Here is a 22,089-nt window from a genome sequence, read left to right as displayed (position 1 = left end):
AAAGAAGACAACGCACTACCAGAAATGATATGCCAACAAGTGGGAGGAAAAAGCAAACTTCCTGTCTTGCAGTTCAGCTTACAAGCCAAACTCCAAAATGGTGCTTGATCTCTGAAAGTACATCAATTCCAGAAAGAGGGTGGGACTTAGATTGGTCATCCACCACTATTGTCCTCTGCAGGACACTTGGCTTTCCTATCCTTGGATTGCTATTTCCCTGGCATTTTGTGAATGCCAGAAGGATCCTTAAATTTGTTTTAGAATTTAAAGGATCTTAATTATTCTGCCTGATCTGATGCCCTTCAGATCATTGAAATACAATTATAATTCAAGGGCAGCAAGTTTTACTATTACACTGGTTAGAATTATGGAAATTGTTCAACAACTTGCAAGACCTGAGGCTGGATAACATTGTCCTATGCTATCTTTGAAGTCCACTTCTAGTTAACTTTCTTTTGTTTGTAATATACAGAATAACAGTTGGAAGGAACCTTAGTGGTCTTCTAGTCTAACCCCCTGCCCAAGCAGGAAACCCAGACAAATGACAGCAATCTCTTCTTAAAAACCTCTAGTGTTGGAGTACCCACTTCTGGAGGCAAGCTGCTCCACTGATTGTTCTAATTGTCAAGAAAATTCTGGGTTCATCTCTCTTTGATATGTTCCATCTGCTACTTATCTTCCCCTCAAGTGCTTTGGAGAATAGGTTGTTCCCCTCTTTGTCACAGCGTCTCAAATATTGGAATACTACTACCATGTCAACACTAGTCCTTCTCTTCCTTACACTTGACATATCAGTTCCTGCAACCATCATACCATCATATAAGATAGTACTCACTATTCCAAAAATATATTAGCTTCTAGATAGCTTCTTGGACAAGCTTTGCTCACCTTCCGTGATAACCTGATGATCAGATATGCTCCCATGCTTATCTAAAAATTCGAGCCTTCTCCCTCCTCACAGACCTGTTAATCAACCAGTAATATATTCTGCCCACACAGAACATCTATAGCTTCGTAATAAGATAGCCAGCATTCCCTAAAATATTCAGCTTTTTCACTTTAGTCTCAGAGCTCCATTGGGTCGGACCAGATACCCACTTACAACACAATCTTGTACATGCTTTTCCATATGTGTGTATATACATATTACAGGTGAGATTTGTTCATGAAGTTTCAATATAAAAAGTGAGTTATGCAGCAACACTGGCATAGAAGAATAGAATAGAACAGAATAGAACAGAATAGAATAGAATAGAATAGAATAGAATAGAATAGAATAGAATAGAATAGAATAGAATAGAATAGAATAGAATAGAATAGAATAGAACAGAACCTTGGAGGTCTTCTAGTCCAGCCCCATGCTCAAGCAGGAGAATCTATACCATCTCAGACAGGTGATTGTCTAGTCTTTTCTTAAAAAACCTCTAGTGATGGAGCACCCACAATTTCTGGGGCCAAGCTGTTCTACTGGTTGATTGTCCTCACTGTCAGGAAGTTTATCCTTAATACCAGGTTGCTTCTCTCTTTGATCAGTTTCCAGCCATTGTTTCTCATCCTTCCCTCTGGTGCTCTGGTGAACAAAGATACTGGAATACTGCTATCATGTCTCCCCTATTTCTTCTTTTCTTCAGACTAGCCATTTATTATTAAATATTAAAAGGGCTTAATAAAAGTCACAGCATTTTGAAAAGAAAACCCAATCCTTGTTGGAGAAAGACCCAAATGAAACTCCGCCCACTGTCGTAGTTGGAGGAGGAGAGTCGGTGTTTCTCAACCTTAACGATTTGAAAAATGCGTGGACTTCAACTCCCAGAATGCCCCAGCAAGCAAAAAAAAAAAAGTTCTTTGCGGCAACCAAATCTCAGGAGGAGTCTGTCGCAAGAGGACGTGACTCTGCGTGGCTAGGGCCGTAAAAGGCTCGAGAACGGGAACCACGTGGGAGCCGGAGTAGGAAGTTTGCAGAGATGGGGAAGAGGAAAGCTCGCCAGCAGCGCCAGCAGCTGATCAGCCACTTAAGTAAGAAGCAAAAGAAGCACCTCAAAGATTTTGGGGAGGAGCACCCTTTTTATGATCGGTAAGCGGGGTTCTAAAATAGCCTCTGAGCTGAGAGCTGACGGCGCCCATTACCTCATTTCCCCGAGTCTTTATTTGTGCCGGGTAAGACACGTTCCCGTTCTCCATTCCGCATCTTTCTCTGTCAAAGAAGCAGGCAGGTTTTGCGTCAGTCTCTTCCGAGTAGCAAGGAATTCAGTACGTGTCAGGACGAGGACACTCTTCCTTCTCTGTTTTATTGTCTGTCCTTATTGCTTCTTTCCCTCTTGTATTTATATTCCTGCGACTCACTGTCAGCAGAAGTCTCTGCTAGTTGTGGACCTATAAATGGCTTAGTTCAGGTAGGCACAGTGCTAGCACATTGTGTAGGTTAACGAAAACATAACTGCACTCTATAACCCAAAGAGCCCTTGGGCTCTTTATTTAATGTATTTGTTTACAAAACAATAACCTTTACCCCTTTTATTATTGAATGGTATTTGTAAGTATACTCTAAATAAAGCTTGTGATATTTATGATGGAAAAAAATTGAGAATACTATTCTATGAAATAAAGGCCAAGATATCATTACTTTCATAGATTACTCACCCACTGCACTCCAATAATGAGGTACACCTCCCTTTCTCTGCCCCAAAGCCAACTGCATTGGCAGTTGAATCTTATCTCTTTATCACCAGACTGCAGCAAGCTACTAAGAAACCATATAATCCTGACCATGTAAACCTGGTTTCCCAGGGTCTCAGCTTGTGCACTTGAAGGTAGTTGAGAAGGTTGGCAAGTAGTGGTTCATCTTCATAGAAGTAGATTGAAAGTGTATGATCCAAGCATTGGTTCTTTATTATAGGGTATTCATTCCACGATCATTTTGTTCAGGCATTTTGCGCTTTTCTAATAAGATAAACTATGTTTATTGCCAGGAGTTCTTGCCATGAAATAAAACATATAAAGCTCACTGACACTGATGAGATAACCATAGAGGTGCAATGCCCAGGAACTGGGTTGTTTTAAGTATTGTAGACTGCCCAGAATCACATTCATATTCTATATAAATATAATAAATTGGATGGTAAGGGATGGTGCACTTGGGAGTCAGCACGTTGCCAACCCTGACCATGACTTCCTGAGGGTCCTTTTCCATGTGCCATGCATTGTTTGCTTGAGATGGTTTTTGTCACTTTCATACCAGAACATGTGAGGCCAATATCAGACTGCTTCAGCAATCTTGGTGGTAATACTGTGATATGTCTTTTTGAAATGGTTAGTAGGTCATCTTTGTTCCATAGCAAGCAGCATGTATGAATGAGCCATATAGTGGAATTCCATAAAGTAGACTTGTGCAAAGAGCAAATAGGGCCTCACGTATTTTGGAGGCCTTTGTAGTTCAATCAGAATATAAAACCATATGATACAGCATTATGCATTTCAGTGGTATGGATTTGCTAAATTACACATTCTTTTTCTTATTTCGATTATTATGACCTGTGATATTTTTAGGTTTGTCAGATAGAGAAATGGAAGTAATTTAAATTATTTCTTTTCAGGGTTTCTGGGAAAGAAAGACCAACTCAGATTTGTGAACTGGTAGGAATATTGCTATCTTGTATCATATTTCCCTGTTTTATTATATTACTAATGAATAAAATTAATGAGAAACTTATAATGCATACTAATTCTGTAAAAGAGATTTGCAATTAATGAAGTAAAAGGTTCCCAGTGCTTTCTTTACTTTTGTTGCTTTCATGCCAGATGGCAAAATCTTTTCTTGGTGTACGTACTGGAATATGTTTCCATTTCCATTATTAGAATGAAAATTCTGAGCAGTCCAGCTCAGAAAATGATGCAGAGAGTGATTCAGAACAAATCCCAGTGTATCACAAACTACTGGCCACATTAAGAACATCTGTCTGTTCAGACAATGAGGATGAAGATGAATCAGAAGATAGTTCCCAAGAAGATACAGAAGTGGACAGTGACGAGCTTGGGGATGAGAAAGAAACAGAGGATGACGACAATGAAATAAAAGTGCCTCACCAAGAATCAGGTAATCCTGTTTGTTTTGTTATATGTGTTAGTTTCTAAGGGATTCCAAATGGATGCATAAGAACACTTTCTGTTTTAACACTTATTTCTGTAAAGGGATTAACCATCCCAGAGGGGGCAGATCAATGTATTCCAAAATAAAAATGAAATATTGCAAGAAACAGGAAAGTTCTGGATTTGCTTCCAGCTAATTATATGAAAATCCATGGAACAGGGAGCAATGAAATATCCTAGATTTCTTATTATTGTATTGTTATTTTTTTCCAGATAAATCAACTATTAAATCTCACAAAAGGGCATTTTTCTTCATTTCAATAATAGACAATTATTTTCAAGAAATTCCAATAGTCAGTCAAGAATTGGCTGATTCCTATCAATATTCCAATTGGAGGATTGAAAATTGAAAGTAGTATTTTAAGACAAGCATTGCAATATAGTGCATATTTATATATAAATTGCACTATTTTCAGCAGGGCTTGCTTTTTAATATTTGTGCCTAACACTAAAATAGTTTGAAAGCGAGAAACTGGGTAAATTATTTAGGAGGTAGATACAATAATAGGACTGTGAGATCTGTGGTACAAAAATATGGATGACTGTTAGTTGATACAAAGATGTTCTTAGTATTTGTGACTCCTGTATAATAATCACTGGATAAGTAAAGGTCCCTTGCACATGCGTGCTAGTCGTTTCCAACTCTAGCGGTGCTCATCTCCGTTTCAAAGCTGAAGAGCCAGTGCTTGTCCGAGGACGTCTCCGTGGTCATGTGGCCAGCATGACTAGATGCCAAAGGCGCACGGAACGCTGTTACCTTCCCACCAGAGTGGTCCCTATTTTTCTACTTGCATTTTTACGTGCTTTCGAACTGCTAGGTTGGCAGAAGCTGGGACGACTAACAGGTGCTCACTCTGTTACGCGGCACTCGGGATTTGACCCGCCACACTGCTGATCTTCTGATTGACAAGCTCAACGTCCTAACTCACTGAGCCACCACGTCCCTCTAATCACTGGATAGCCCTATATAATAATAAAACATATTCAGTCAGTTTAGTTCTAGTTGTTAGGGCTTTAAAATCCATTAGATGGCAGCCAAGGCATACAGAAAACTTTAACTCTTTCATCCCATGCAGTGATTAGTTGGACTTTTGCATCTCAAGTCTGGTAAGCCAAAGGTGCTGTTTCAAAGGCAACTGGACTTTCTTTGTTTTTTTCCTGTTTCCTTTTGAAAAAGCACCTTTGGAACAATCATGATCTGGGTGATTGAGAATCTCCTTGGAGAAGTCTTGATCACATTAGTTAATCTGAAGGTGATCTGTATAGCTTGGTTCTTTGTGTTGGAGTATCTTCCAGCCTATAAGGGAAATACTTACAATACTTACAGTGCTTGGAATGCTGGGAGATGTAGTTCAACTCATCTTTCATCTCTGCATTAATGAGCTTTGATCTAAAGGGAAGAAGGCAGAAAACAAGGAGGGAGATAATTTCTTAGAGGAAAAAGCTCCTAAGAATTATCACTGTTGTATTAATCGATTGTAATTGGCTCCCAACTAGTAATTTAAGATTAAATGGAAACTTACACTTACATTCTAAAACAGGGGTGTCAAACTCAATTTCATTGAGGGCCGCATCAGCATTGCGGTTGCCCTCAGGGGGCCGGGTGGGTATGGCCAGGGTAGGCGTGGCTAGAGTGCGTATGGCCTACTGGGTGGGCATGGCCAGCTCTACATCGTTCGCATCAAGGGTACCTATGGGGGCCTGGGCAGGAGTGGGACAGATCTGAGGGTCTCTGGCAGAAGGAGGGTCTCTGGGCCAGGGCCAAGGCAGTGGGGGCCGTTCCCTCACTGTTTTTAGGATGGCTTCACGGGCCACATGAAACCACGGGCCGGATCCGGGCCCCGGGCCTTGTGTTTGACATGTCTGTTCTAAAAGGAACCTCAAGTTGCTGATCTCAAACCATTCATAGACATTGGCTCTTGAACAAATGCAACCTGTTTCTCTTTTTCTTTTTGTTTGCTCTAAATAAAAAAACATCCCTAGTGGAAAATAGTGAAACAGAGCCTACAGGTTCGGATGCTCTCCATGATTTACAGTGTGAAGCTGCTGAAGAATGTACAGATGTCCAACTTGAACTTGAGTTTAATCTGGAAACCAATTTTATAGATGAAGAATGTGGTGATCCCACTACAGACTTAAAAGACAGAACACCTGCAAAAGTAACAGATGGTAATGTCATAGTTGTTTTTGATTTTTTTTAAAAAAAATAACACAAACGGAAGGAAGACCATTTGTAAATTGACTTGTGTATTTCTTAAACCAGGATTCTGCAATTTATAAATTGGAGTTTAAACATTTACTAAGTGGTCTGGTCCTTGAGACCCAAACTTGTTCATAGAAGCCGTAACAATCTCTTTATTACCTTGGGTTAGTGTTTTTGTCAGTTTGTCTGCTTATTTCTGTCAAAATTATCTTCTAGCAGTGGGTCCACCTCTTCCTTCATTTACCACTTATATAGCCAATAAGCCTTTTTTTTGTTGCTTTTAGCTTCACTTGAGAGCCTAAACTCCCTTTGTATGTTGGTCTTTCCAATATTCTCTCTTTTATTATTTATTTATTTATTTATTTATTTATTTATTTATTCGTTTTATATACCGCCCTTCTCCCGGAGGACTCAGGGCGGTGTACAGAGCAAAGTAAGTATACAATAAACCAACAATAAAACAAATAAAACCCCAGATCTACAAATAAAACCCCAAATCTATCAGGCCAGGCCGGCTTGCTGGAATTAGCTATTTACTGAGACACTGTTACACCCAAGAAACCAGAATCACTCGTGGATAGGCCCAAAACTGCTATTGTTGATCATCTATATTATAAGAATCTTGCCAGATCTTCTGCCTTTCCTTGAGAAATGGCAGATATTGTTCTGTTCCCCTTTCCGGAGTACAAACAAACAGACAAGCAGGCACGACTAGCAAGAGTTAATTCTACAGGCTGTAGTTAATTGCCTTTAGATAAGGCCTTGGCAGCAAAATAGGCTCCTTCCCTCAAGCATCCGCTGGAATGAGATAACGTCCAAACAAACAGTTCAGAAGCAGATGTACAGAAGTGTTGCCAAGAATTCAGACCAGGGTTTCAAACAAGAAGCAGAGTTCCGAAGATGTGACCAGAAGTTGTTTAAACTATTGTTCATCACAAAGTTCTGAGAGCAGCCACACCCCCTTTTGTACCTAGTGGGGTGTGGCTCAATGACTCAGCTAATCCCTGGCCCTCCTACTCTTCCTACGCTGCTGTAAACGCTTGGCCCTGCATCTTTCTCGGGGGTCTAGCCATGAGTCATCTTCGCTAGACTGTATCTGCTGCAGCTGCTCGAGCTCCGTCCCAGCCTGGCTACTCCCAGGCTGCTCCTGTTGGCCTTCAGATGGAGACGGAGGCCTTGCCAGAGAGGAGGGCCCTGGAGAAGGAGGCCTTGCCAGAGGGGAGGGAGGGAGAGGGAGGCCTTGCCAGTTCCTCCCCATCATCCTCAGAGTCCTCTTCCTCGGGTAGGACAGGCTCGTGGGTCGGGGCCACAACAAATATAGACAGAAGGGTTTGATCTCAGACATTTCCTCCCCCAAACAGCTCTAAGTTGGAATGTCTCTTTATTCACCCTGGTGGGCCCTCTCCCCTTCAGCTGGTGTTTCTACCCACAATCACCTTGATAATTATCCCCTGTTTTATATACATATCCCTTTTAACTCTTAGCTCAGTTGAAAATCTCATACACAACCACAAGGTTTGTTAAACTGCCACTTGTTCATTTGTTTTCCGCTTTGGACTGGTGTATAATTATAATTCAGTATCTTGTTTTGAAAAATTATCAACTCTCTTGTGTTCCCCTTCAATTTGAGAATTTCTGTCCAAGGGATCCCACCCAATACTTCTTCAAGTTAAGGGTTTACTGCCTGTTTATAAACAATAGTCTGCCTTGCCAGTGTATGTGTGTGTGTTGGGGGAAGGGTTACCACACACTTGCATTGATGGTGTTACCTATTTGGATAATGTAATGTCTGCAAGCAAACAACCAAGTTCAGAGAACACCTAGGACTCCACAGTTCAACCCTCAGCCATATACTGTATATCTCTTCTATTGGATAGTTTGGAATAACTGATAGAAACATCTAATCATCTTTTTTCACCTTCTTTTGAGTGCTTGCAAACTAAACCCTAATTTCAGTTTCTGAAACAGTCAGTCAGAATCATATGTTTGTTTCTTGACACAGATCCATTTAAATGCCACATGGATGAAGAGCTGGAAGAAAAACAAATGGATAAAAGTGTTGTGTGCTCAAAATTGACCAGCCAAGTTGAGGTAATGTATCCATGAGCCATCTCAAAATCAGGAAAGCGTCTGTAGTTGTTGTTTGAGTAGCTGCTGAAGTTGGTTCCAGAAAAATAGATGTGTCAGGACGGGGGATGTATTAACTACAACTATTCTGATTGCCCTTGTTATTCGTAAATGTCCTTGGTCTGCCACATTAATGTTATAACATGGCATCCTGTTCTGAATATCTTTTGCAGCCTTGTGTCTCAGATTGTGTACTCTTATATTTTGAGACAAGCAGGAGGTTGCAGGGAGAGGAATGGGTTCAGGAGTGTCTTACAGGGAAGGGGTCCAAAACAACACCCTTTTTACATATATTGTAGGGCTTTGGTTGCTTGGTTGTGGATGCCATGTTGACACCCTTGACGTCTTGGACCACTCCCTGTCAATACCCTATACAGCTCAGGGTTTCATCATTCAGGGGAGGCTGAGCCAAAGTTCTGTGGCCTTATTTATGTATTTATTTTCTTTTTCTTCTGTCAGTGGCCAGTACTGGGACAATTAGTTTTTTCTTCCAAGTCGGAGAAATTTGGAGTGATTAATCCAAGTAAAGAAGTTGATCTGGAACACCTTCATCTTTGCAAGCCTCTGAAGTCAACTTGGCCCAAAGTGAACAGACAGTTGCTTTCTGCCCAGACAAAATCAAAAGACCAGCTATTTAGCCCACTACAGCAAGAGCTCTTCCAGATAATGAATTCATACAAAGATTTGTTTTATCCCGGAAGGACTGCTTTAAAAAATGGGGAAGAAGTGCGGCATGTCTACTGCCTGCATGCCCTGAACCATGTCTTGAAGGCTAACACACAGGTGCTTGGCAACAATGCCAAGCGACGGGACCAAGAAGCTGGAATGGATGAGGATGCTTTCAGGGATCAAGGTCTCACTAGACCAAAGGTAAAAATATATGTTCATTGTCTGGAAATCATACCTTTATCAATGTCTTAAAATGAGTCTCCAATGCAGATAGCTGAAAATGTAGCCAACTAAATAGACTTGCACACTAAATAAGAATATAGCACTTTTTAAAAATGAAAGTGATAGATAAGAATTTTTAGTTTTCCCCTAGCTGCCCCTGCCCTCAAAAGTTAGGAAAATATTGTGCATTTAAATAATAGAATAATTGAATTTGCATTTTCCTGATAAGGTGTTGATGGTGGTACCCTTCAGAGAATCTGCTTTACGTGTAATCCATATTTTAATTGCCCTCCTTGAATCGGCAAGTCAAAAGAAAATTGATGTAAGTAATAAAAAACGGTTTAAAGGGGAATTTGGTTCAGACCCAGAAGAGAAGCCACCAAATCTGAAAAGGCCTGAAGATTATGAAGCCATCTTTTCTGGAAACATTGATGACCATTTCAGGATAGGTAACATTTAATATTTTTATACCTCTTCATACTGCTGTGGTTTCAGTTTTATAGTTTGTACTCTGATTTAAGAATTGTTTCTACTTTGTATTCTGTTTGTAGGGTACAGTAATAGAAGTTATAGTTAAAATGAAATCTGGGTAAATGTAAATAAATACATAATACATAAACCAGGATTCGTAGGTAATTTTGAACAAGAAATCTGGTCTCTGATCTCAGGTTCAAATAACTGAGTTAATCTACCTTCATAGTAGAAGGAATGACTGACGTGCACCAGCCTCTTTTATTATAGTTTAAAATAATATACATCCAGTTTTTGTTTTTTCTTTTGTTGGGTTTTTCTGAGGGACCAATCTTAGTGAATCCAGGTTTTTTTGTCATTCTTAAAAGGGCTTTATTATAACTTTCATTTTAACATTTTGCCTTAAGAATGGCTCATCTACTGTAAAATTCCTAAAGGGCGATTGGGTAAATCAGTAGCTTCTTTTTTTTTTAATTGAAAAGTTTTAACATACAGTTTATCTTTAACAGTCCCCCCTCCCCTCTCCCTCCCTCCCTACCCCTCCCCCCCTCCCCCCCCCCGACTTCCCAGAGCTAAATACAAGGTATAAAAAAAAATCATAAACAACCATATACTAACAACCATAAACTCTAAAATCCATCACTCTCTAGCTTATATAGGATAATACAAACCTTAATAATATTAAATATATATAGAAAAGAATAAAGAAAGAAGAAAAAAAGGGAAATAAAGAAAGAAAAAAAGAAGGAAGACTTATTCAAATGCTACATGAAACTTCTTAACCCTATATTTGTTCTGGATATACTCAACCCATTTTCTCCATTCCATAATATAACGTTCTTGCGAGTGATCTTTCAAGTAAGCCGAAATCTTTGCCATCTCTGCCAGGTCGGAAACCTTTAAAGTCCATTCTTCTATGGTCGGCAGTTCCTCTTTCTTCCAATACTGACCTATTAAAAGTCTTGCTGCCGTAATTAAGTTCAACATCAACTTAGTGTCCACAACCGTAGCATCTGTGATTATTCCCAACAAGAAGAGTTGCGGACAAAACTTTATCCTTTGCTTGAAAATCTTCTGCATATTCCACCAAATTTTTATCCAAAAGGCCTTAACCTTTTTACAAGTCCACCATACGTGAAAATATGTTGCATCTTCATCACCACACCTCCAACATTTTGGTTGATAATTCGGATACATACTTGCAAGCTTTTTAGGATCTAAATGCCATCTATAAAACATTTTATAAAAGTTCTCTCTTAGATTTTGAGCTTGTGTAAATTTTACGTTCCTCACCCAAATCTTTTCCCACGTGTCCATTGTAATAACTTCTTGAATATTTTGGGCCCATTTTATCATACAATCCTTAACAAGTTCTGTTTCTGAGTCAATCTCTATCAATGCAAGATATATCCGTTTAATATGTGCTGGTCCCTGATTTCTGATTTGCTTTATCAGATTTTCATCAGTCATTGTAAAACCATTTTTCTCATCTTCTTTCCACCTGGCCCGTAGCTGAGTATATTGAAACCAATTTTGAACAATCTTCTCATCTCACAAGAGACTATATGATTTCAAACACCAGACATTTCTTTCCAAGCTCAGAATCTCCTTGTACGTAGTCACATCATGTTTGAAACCAGCATGTATATTTTCTATTCCGTGTTTTGGAATTGTCCACAATGGTATCTTACAATCTAGCTTATGTCTGTACTTCTTCCAAACCCTCAGCAATGCCTGTCTTAAAATATGCACTCTAAACACATTATCTACCTTCTTATCATATAACAAATATGCATGCCAGCCAAACAACAAGTCGTGGCCCTCAAGATTTAATAATCTCTCTTGTGTCAAATTAATCCAATCACTTATTCCTACTAACGCAGCAGCTTCATAATATAGTTTAAGATTGGGCATTTTAAGACCACCTCTCTCACGAGTATCCTGCATAATCTTAAGTTTAACTCGTGGCCTTTTCCCTGCCCAAACAAATTTATTGATACCTCTCTGCCATTCCTCCAAATTAGAATCTTTCTTAAGAACCGGTATCATTTGAAATAAAAATAAGAATTTAGGCAGGACATTCATTTTTACTGCTGCGATCCGTCCCAACAAAGACAATTGCAATTTTTCCCAACTCTCCATTTCTTTTTGGATTTTTCCCCAAAATTTTTCATAATTATTTTTGTATAATTTTGTATTAGAGGGCGACAGAAGCACCCCCAAATATTTGACCCTTTTAACAATCTCAAATCCAGTTAATCCTTCTAAAAGAGCCTTTTGCGAAGCTGTCATATTTTTGGCCAGAATCTTAGTTTTTTGTATATTAACCTTAAATCCAGAAACCTTCCCATATTGTATTATTATCTCCATCAGGTCCACAACAGAGTTCTCCGGCTGGGTCACTGTAACAACCAGATCATCTGCGAACGCTCTCAATCTATAATCCTGATCTCTAATCTGTATACCCTTAATTTTTTCCGAATTCCGTATTTTAACCAATAATATCTCCAATGTTAACACAAATAACAAGGGCGATAACGGACACCCTTGCCTTGTGCCCTTCTCAATATTACATGCTTCTGTCAGGCTATTAACTATTATTCAGGCAGTTTGTTTTTGATATAATGCCCTAATTGGTTGCAAAATTTTTTCCCCAAAATTCATTTTATCTAGAACTTTCATCAAAAATTGCCAATTCAATTGATCAAAAGCTTTTTCAGCATCTAAAAAAATTAGCGCCGCAGGGATCTGGTTGTTCCTTTCCAAAAATTCCAACACATCAACTATATGCCTTACGTTATTTTTCATTTGCCTACCACTAATAAACCCAGTTTGATCCCCATGAATCACCCGTTGCAGAACCCTCATCAATCTATTAGCCAGCACCTTAGCAAATATCTTGTAGTCTGTATTTAATAGTGATATCGGTCTATAGTTTTTTACTTGAGTAGCATCTTGGTCTTCCTTCGGAATCAAAGAGATAAAAGCAGTTCTCCAAGATGGAGGCACCTTTCCCCCTCTCTGGATTATCTGGAACAATTCCTTTAACGGTTTAACCATCTCTATTTGTAAGTTTTTGTAGTAGGCCGCAGTCAAACCATCTGTACCTGGCGCTTTGTCAACCTTCAACTCCTTAATTGCTGTAAATATTTCTTCTTCCGTAATCAATTGATTAATCTCCTCTTTTTGTACTTGCGTAAGAACCGGGATGCTAGCATTCTCCAAATATTCATCAATGTCTTTTTCATTAATCTTCTCCTTGGCATATAATTTAGAATAAAAATCCACAAAGGCTTCCTTAATAAAATCCTGTTGAAACACTACTTTCCCCTTATGTTCAATTTTGTCTATATTAGAAGCCCTCTGCTTTTTCCTTAGTCTATAAGCTAGCCATCTACCTGGCTTATTAGCATGGCAAAAAGTATTATGCCTGGCAAACCTCAAGTTGGTTGCCACTTGGTCAGCCATTAATTTATCAAATTGTCCTCTTAATAGCTTGATAGCCTCCTTAGTCTTCACATCCAATGGATTCAAAATCAAAGCATTCTCTTTTTCCTTAATTTCATTCTCCAATTCTTTCCTTCTAGCTTCCAAAGTACGTCTATGTTTATTGTTCATATATATCAACACTCCTCTCATATAGGCCTTGCTAGCATCCCAAACCATATCCATAGAAGTATCCTTATTCATATTAATTTCAAAAAAGTCCTTCATTCGCTGTTTACACTCTTCCACATTTTTCTGGTTTCTAAACAAATTCTCATTTACGCGCCACGAGCGCCTATCTCTATTGTTCTTATTAATCTCTAACCATACTGGGCTATGGTCAGAAATAGCTCTTGCACAAATCTTTACCTTCTTAATCCTAGAAAAAAAAATCATTAGTCAGCAAAATAAAGTCAATCCTAGAAAAAGATTGATGTCTATCAGAAAAAAAAGTATAATCCTTTTCATGCGGGTGTGTGTCACGCCAAATGTCTCGCAATTCCAAATCATCCTTCATTTCGAAAAAAGACTTAGGCAGTCTGGCATGACACGGAATACGCTTAAAAAAACCAGCCTTATCCATCTGCACGTCCAAAACGCCATTCCAATCCCCCATAAAAATAAACGATTTGTAATCCAACTGAGTAAGCTTTGTATGAAGTAAACTAAAAAAGTCAGCCTGTTGTTGTTGTTGATTAGGAGCATACAGTCCAACTAAAAGCGTTTTTTGCCTTCTAGCAACAAGTCTATCATTATGTATCTTCCATGCTTATCTGCTTCAATTAAGTCCGCTGTTATAGCACTTTTAACATAAACAACCACTCCGTTTTTCTTATTCATTGCAGAGGCAACAAATTGCGTACCCAGTCTTGAATTCAGTAAAAACTTTTGGTCCATAGCCCTAATATGCGTTTCTTGCAAGCATATAACATCAGTCTTAAATTGTTTTAAATATAAAAAAACTTTCAGTAGCTTCTTGAGGGCTGTGTTCACATGACGCCTGTAGTCCCAGGGTACCAACCTACTATCCTCCAAATATTTTGCATACTTTCCTCAATTCATTAGGCCATTCTGACCAGAGTAGATGGGAATTGCTCCAGAACATTTGGAAGGCCTCAGATGGCCTGTTCCTTTGGGAGCCTCTTGGAGTCCCTTTTGCCCATCACAAATTGCAGAAATTTCCCTTGACTCTTATGGGATATTGTAAGCAAAATCCTATGGTTAAATATATAATCAGAGACTGGCTGATATGTGTGTATTGCATCTGGACAGGTGTTGCGATTCTTCAGAAGAGCATGCGGTTGTATGCCCCGTTTTACTCCTCGGACATTATCATTGCCTCTCCCCTTGGCCTGAGAACTGTGATAGGAGCTGAAGGGGAGAACAAGCGAGACTATGATTTCCTCTCCTCAATAGAAATTCTTATAATTGATGAAGCTGACATTTACCTGATGCAAAACTGGGAGCATATTTTGGTAATCCCTTTTCACTTTTTTTCCCACCAGAATATGCTGTGTAACTATAACAACCAGATGTGAAATGCCTCACACGGAGGCTACATTGTAGATCTTTTAACTGTTTTTTGTTTGAATAAATGTTACATAATGTTTTCTGAAAATGTATATAATTTTAATGATAAGTATTGCTGAAGGCTTCTGTGCTAGAAAATTATAGGGAGTGCTTTTGTGGGGGACTGAGAGGAGGTCTGCACTATACTGCTGAAAATTATAGGAAATATGGGGGGGAAAAATGGAAAAAGCTTTTTACTTTCCCAGTGGTCTAGATTGTTTTTTGTTGATTGGTTGAGGATCAACAGCACCAGCTAAAATATTTTTTGTTACACGTCCCAAAACTGCATTAAACATAAATCATGTTTCTGTAGACCAATATCTCTAGCTATCTGAGGAATTCTGGAAGTTGAAATCCACATATCTTAAAATTGCCAAGGTTGTGAAACACTGCTATGGACAATGAGACACTAGGATATTTTGTAGCAATAGATGTCTTTAATCTTTTGGATGCTGTCTTCAGTGTTGATTAAGTGAGGTCTGAGGGGAAAAAATTAAAACTCTTTGCAGTAGCGGGTGACATCTATACCATCAAAGCAGTTGGTGTCCTTATCTAATTTAATGTGCCAAATAACCATTCAGATTATTTTTCTCTTCTTTCATGCAATACATGGACTTGGGGAGAGGTTCTTTGTTTTCCTTTGTCTGTACACTGAAATACAGTGATATGTTCTTACTATGTTTTAACCATTATTCTGCCTGCAGCACCTGGTTAATCATATTAATCTATTACCTTTGGAATCTCATGGGGTGGATTTTTCACGAGTACGAATGTCCAGTCTGAATAACTGGTCCAAGCATTATCGGCAAACACTTCTCTTCAGTGCCCTCCATCATCCTCAGATCAGTTCTATCTTCAATAAGCATTGCTTCAATTACAGGGGGCAGGTTAGTTCACAGATATAACAGTAACCACTGAAATGTTTGGAAGAGTATATGTTGGGCTCTCATCATAACCATCAAGTATTATTAAAAGTGGGAAGTAGTAATAAGAAATGTTCAGGCAGGTATATAACTGTCTGAAACCTTGTTTGGTGTAGTGGATAAAAAACACCAGGCTAGAAATAGATATTCCGTGAGTTCTAGTCCCACCATAAGGACAAAACCAGTTGGATGATTTTGGGCCAGTCACACACACTCAGCCTAGGAAGAAAACAATGGCAAACCACTTCTGAAAACTTGCCAAGAAGACTGCAGAGACATGTGTGTGTTATATTTCACCTGGTTTAATGTTCCCAAACAATCTGAACTTTCTGTCAGTTGCTACTTTTATCTTGTGTTGTTAAAATGATACTGAATTTCGGGATATTTATGATTTACCATCTATAAAAGATATATTGTACGTAGGTTTTATGTATCCTCTCTTAGCACAAATATTCTGGTTCAACACCCCAACTTTCTTGCATAAAGCAAACCTTTGTGTAAAATGATCACAAGTAGTGCCCTTGAGATCAATTAATTATTCTACAAGGACGACCATATTTACACTTTTCCACCTAAATTTGGTAAATGGAGAGAACAAAAGTATCTGTGGAGAGGGAAGCAGTTCTGAGAGGTGGCAGCAGCTCACTGTGGGAGACTGGGAAGAGCCTTTCCATTGAATCTCTGTATCCCATAATGGTAACTCATGTACATCCAGCCATATCACACATCCCTACGTCTGAAATTTAACACATGCCACTGTGCTGATTGATGATATACAGTAGATCATTTCTTCCTGATTTGATCAGAACTCTTTTAACACCAACTAAATTGATTTCTGTCATCGCATCTGAGAACAATAAATTCCATTTACATGTTGCATAAAGTAACTTACTTGGCATCTTCTCACAGTGGAAAAATAGCTGCGTAAATAGGGATGTAAAACTTTAACTACTATAATATTTCAAGTAGTTTAGTACTACAAGCAAAATAGAAATGTTTGCAAAGAAAATTTTCTGCTTATCTTGGGAGGGAGAAGTAATGAAATTTGAAGCCATGCCTACTAGTGAGGATTATGTAAAGCAGGATTATGTTTCCTCCCTCATGCCCTTCAGATGTGCAGGGCATCAGTTCCTACAGTTCCCACCTGTTAGATAATTATTGATTGATTTTTTAAATGCTATCCTTCACCATGAAATTATAAACTCTAGTTGAAAAGGTTGTAAAGAGATTTGGCAAATTCTCAGAGAATTATAAAGAATTAGTAATTAATATTCATGGCAGTTCAGTAAAGACCCCCATGTTCATAAGCAGTAGCAATTCTGAATAGCAGATAATTGGCTATCATCCTTACCATATCGTCCTGGCTTGCTTCTTAGAGAACTAACAAGTCATTGTTAGATGCCAGTTTCTAGATGAGATTATTGTGGTTCATCAAACCATTTCTTATATTCTTGACCGAATATTTGGATGTAACACTCCAATCAAATGTTAATTTTATCTCACAGAGTTTCAATTGTATCTTGCAGGTAGCTGTAAGGAATGTACCCTTGACAGGGTCAATTAGTCATGTTGTAGTACAGCTTCCTCATGTTTTTCGGAAACTAGAAGCTGACAGCTCTGTTTCTGTAATAGATGCAAGGTATGTACTTCTTTAATGCTCTGAGCTATGGATGGCAGCTACACATTTGCTGGAGTGTACTGTGCAAGAAAATATTGGTTTTAAAATATAATTGTGATGTTGTATAATATAAAGGCCTGGATCAGTTGCATTGAATTCTGCTGTGCTATATGATAATAAATTGTTCTGTATAGGAAGAACAGTTTCTAACACAAAAAATATGCCATTCACACATTGAAGAGTGAGGGTGTTAGCAGGTATAGAGGGGGTTACATTTTGCAGTAGTAAAATTTTTTTTTTAAAAAAAAATTGTAAAGCGTCATCCCCTCCCTTCAGTAACTCGTGAAGATGGAGCTTGCTTAGTGGGCAGTCAATGCCAACTGATGGAATTTGGGTGATGGGAGGAAACCTGAACAGAACTCCCCCATAGCATTGTTTCTTCCCAGTTATTTTTGAAGTTTTAATTTCCTGATTCTGGCTGACAAAATATATGTAGTGGCACTGCATTTGAGGAAAGTGAAAGACCTGATGTATATGAATTGGTGGAGATTAAAATGTTTGGCATTTGTTCTATATATGGTCTGTAGAAATTAAATTTTGAAACCAAACGGCTTATCATTTGTATTTCTAAACCAGGTTTAACTTTTTCATTGACAAAGTGTTACCTGAGTACCGGGATGCAATCATGACACACACACTTATCTATGTTCCATCCTATTTTGATTATGTGCGGCTTCGGAATTATTTCAAGAAGGAAGAACTCAATTTTGCACACATTTGTGAATACTCCAGTAAATCTGGCATTTGTAGGGCAAGACATTTATTCCTGAGTGGAGAAAAACAATTCCTAATTATCACAGAGCGATTCCATTTTTATAAAAGGTGAGTTGGGTTGGCATAGAGTCCATTCTTTCAAACTAAGAGGAAAATGGGAAATTGTAATTAGAGTTATTTTAAATAAATTGTCATATTATTTCTTACTATCTATATGGCATTTTATAAAAAAGAGACAAGTTCCCAAAGACTATACATTTAATTACAGATAAGTTCCTATAGGCGATAGTTTCAATTCTGAATATATTAAAAGCTAATATTTCTTAGATGTAAATCTTCCTTTTTTCTTTCCAGTACTAAACAAAATATAGTCTAGAAATTATTGCCCAGTGATGAAAATACGATATGTGATTCATTTTTATGTCTTGAACCAAAATTATAAATTAGAAGGATGGCAGCTTGCTAAGGAAGTTTGTGAATCATAAAGATGATAAGTGATTATTCTGTGATTATAGGAATGATGTGACATATTTATCACTTTCTGACACAGTCTGCTGAAAATGGCAGAGCATGTGGACAGTATGTTTGAAACTAATTAAATCCTGGGGATTTCTCAGTTCTAAGTTCTCTAGTAACAAGCATATGATGATAAGTTGAGAATTTTTTTTCTTTCCTAAATGGAAATGAAAGCTTATAATTCGACCACATGCATAACTGTATCATAGCAGAACAAGTATTAGTTTGTTTGTTTAATATATTTATAGGATCACCCATCTCATATGCATGTCTCTAGGCAGCTAATAAAACAAAATAAAAACATAACCAATGATTAAAACAAATAACATATCACAGCATAAAATAACAGCTGAGAATAATCAAACACTGCACAATCAGTATAACCAGACAGCAGGCTCACCCACTCTATTAGGACTTCACACGTGATAGTAAAGGCAAATTTTATGATCTTGTGATCAATGGGGGGGGGGGAGGAGATATTCTAAAGAGTGGGCTCCATGGCAGAAAAGCACCTCCTACTGGTTCCTGATAGATGGTACTCTCTTATGGACGAGACCTAGAGATGACTCTCTTCCTGGATCTAACAGGATGGGCAATTGAGGAAGCTATGCATACCAATAGATTTGGATGGAAGAGAAGAAACTGATGCTTATATAAGCCTATCTTACAGTTATATAGACATCAGTTCTGGCATGCAGTAAATTACATGGCAAAGATGAGAACTACATGGGGCCAAAAACTTGCTGAGGTAGCAATAGCTATAGGAACTATAAGAAATTGTAGCATCTCTGCAGAAAGCAAGGGTAAATTTGATTATTTTGAATATGTAAAATGAACCCTAGTGGAGACTTACAGTAGTTATTTAGCTTTTATTTTGGAAAAAGATGAAGCCAAAAATTGACAATATTTTAGTGTATTTGGGTAGCAGGATTCATCTGGGGAAGAAGACAAGAGTTTCACAGTCTCCTGCTAATATTTAGAGTGTAGTTCTATTTCTTGGTGTTGTATCTTTAACTTTCTTAATGCTAAAATGGGTTGTAAATATACATTAGCTAGGAATGAGGAGGGAGGGAGTTTGTGTTGTTTGAAATTGCTGGATCTGGCATTGTGACCTCTGATCTTTTTAATTTAAGGTGCAGTTAATTTTAAATTCTAGAAAATACTGCTTATATTTTTGAAGAATCATGTATTAATTATGTTATTTTTTTTATTCAGGTATTCCATTAGAGGCATCAGGAACCTTATTTTTTATGAACTGCCAACCTATCCACATTTCTATAGTGAGATCTGCAATATGGTAAAATTAGCAGGCATGGAAGGAGAGGCTACCTTGACCTGTACTGCATTTTACTCCAAATATGATGCCCAGAGGTTGGCTGCTGTGGTGGGTGTTGAGCGGGCAGCCCAAATGCTTCAGTCGTCCAAGAATGTGCACCTTTTTGTCACCGGAGGAACAGAATAAAATAAGCAATGAATCCAATTCAAGTGATTTATGATCTGTTTAATAATCTGGCTGCATTCCTTTAAAATAGCTATTGAAAGGGGGGAATTATGAATAAGTTTCTTTTGTTTTTAAAGAGCATATGAAAAAAATGACCACAGTACTACAGGTCACACAACCAAGCAGAGGAAATAGATGAACTTTTTGTAAATCAGCTGCATCCAGGAAAAAACAGTATAGTAATGGACTTTAACTACTCTGATATCAATTAGGAAATGAACTCTGCAACAAGTGGGAGATTGAACAGCTTACTGACAACTTGTTCCCTCCTCCACCTTTGGATAATAAACGTTGTTAGCTGTTCATGTTAGGAACCTTCCGTTCCCTTCAATATCCTGAGGTACAAACCATCCAGCCCAGGAGATTTGAACTCATTCAGAGCAACCTCTGTACACCGCCCCGAGTCCCTCGGGAGAAGGGCGGTTTATAAAAACTAATAAATAAATAAATAAATAAACTAGGAATTCTCTAACCAATTCCTTACCTGTCTTAACCTGCATTCCTCTTCTGTCTCCCACAGTGCTGCTTTTGACAGATTGGACTATTTGTTTTTTTAAAAAAAATTAAAAGAGAGCTGCAAAAAAGGAATCGAGTAATTCCACTTCCTCCCTACTGGCTGTCACCTTCTTTCCATCTTCCCTCATTACTGAACCAACTATTTGACTTTCCTTTTGCTCCACAAAAGAAACTTTTTTGGTTATTTTCTGGCAGATTCCATAGAAACCTTCCTTTTTCTCTCTCAAATTTGTGAGCGTCAGCTCTCCTAAAATCTAGAACAATAGTCTTTATTCAGTTACCCTTGCCTGCATTATGGTGAATCCAACTATGATATGGTCATAGGAACTCTCAAAGTTCCTACAATTTTCATTAATAAGCATGAAATACAGAATAGCTGACACTGGTGAGGCCACATTTGGAATACTATGTGGTGGTCTGGTCACCACAATACAAAAAAAAAAGATCCTAGAAAATATGCAGAGAAGAGCAACAAAGATTATAAGGTGTCTGGAGACTAAATCCAATAAAGAATGGCTAAAGGTCATGTTTAGCTTAATGGAGAGAAAATGAAGGGAAACATGATAGCAATCTTTCAAAACTTGAAGGGCTGCCATAGGGAGGAGGTCATTAATTTATTCAACATACCACCTGAGGTAGGACAAGAAGCAAATTTCCTGACAGGACAATTAAACAGTGAATACTGACAGGTTTTCAAGAAATGATTGGATAACCAATCATGGTATGCTTTGGGTAGCGGGTTGGACTAGAAGACCTCGAAGTTCCCTTCCAACCCTATGACTGAAATCTTTAGCATTATTTTTCTCACGTGATAAGTGCAATTGTTTGGAAGTCTGAACTCCTTTAGTATGGCGTTCCCTTAGTCACTGCTGTGTTTTCCATAACCGCTTACAAACCATGGTAACCAATTGTGTTACCTTACAAGGCTTTAAGCTGCTGGCATTTCATCAATTCCTGCAATATAATTTGTTGCAATATTTCCACAGTAGTCCTCCTCCCACAGCTCTCACCCACTGGCTTGCTTGCCTGGGACTCTGGCATTTCCCATTTAATGATCTGCAGAGTCCTGGAGTTATGACAGCAACCAGGACTGTGGGGATTGTTGTTGCTAAGCAACGTGGTCACATGACACTGCTTTATGACTGTATCACTTAGTGACAGAAATTCTGGTCCTAGCTGCTAGCTGTAACTCAAGAATTACCTGTGCAGTTATTCCATATATTTGTACCATCACTTTATATTTTTCCCATTAAATTTTTGCTTTTACTTTTTTTCTACCCATCCCTCATTTCTAAATAAATATCTTGTGATCTCCAATTTCTTTGAACTGCTTTTTTAAATATAAATC

The 22,089-nt window shown here is 38.2% G+C and overlaps 1 protein-coding gene across 2 annotated transcripts; it reads left to right on the top strand.

The window, feature by feature from the left end:
* The first annotated feature begins 1,943 nt into the window (after window positions 1-1,943).
* UTP25 (UTP25 small subunit processome component) lies at window positions 1,944-20,581 on the top strand. 2 transcript variants are annotated; one of them, XM_083379440.1, is made up of 12 exons: window positions 1,944-2,074; window positions 3,594-3,633; window positions 3,856-4,093; window positions 6,130-6,315; window positions 8,352-8,440; window positions 8,936-9,346; window positions 9,597-9,816; window positions 14,597-14,799; window positions 15,598-15,780; window positions 17,343-17,455; window positions 18,071-18,316; window positions 19,940-20,581. In XM_083379440.1, exons 1-12 carry the CDS (start codon window positions 1,965-1,967, stop codon window positions 20,184-20,186), a joined length of 2,286 nt encoding a protein of 761 aa, XP_083235566.1. In that variant the 5' UTR covers window positions 1,944-1,964; the 3' UTR covers window positions 20,187-20,581. The 2 variants fall into 2 exon arrangements, with proteins under 2 accessions (XP_083235566.1, XP_083235565.1); XM_083379439.1 differs by having other exon boundaries at window positions 3,856-4,105.
* Window positions 20,582-22,089: the final 1,508 nt, after the last annotated feature.

The sequence above is a fragment of the Vipera ursinii genome, assembly GCF_947247035.1.
Source record: "Vipera ursinii genome assembly, chromosome: 1".
NCBI lineage: Eukaryota > Metazoa > Chordata > Lepidosauria > Squamata > Viperidae > Vipera > Vipera ursinii.
Note: the sequence above shows the minus strand (reverse complement) of the source record. Positions and strands in the feature narration are given on the sequence as shown.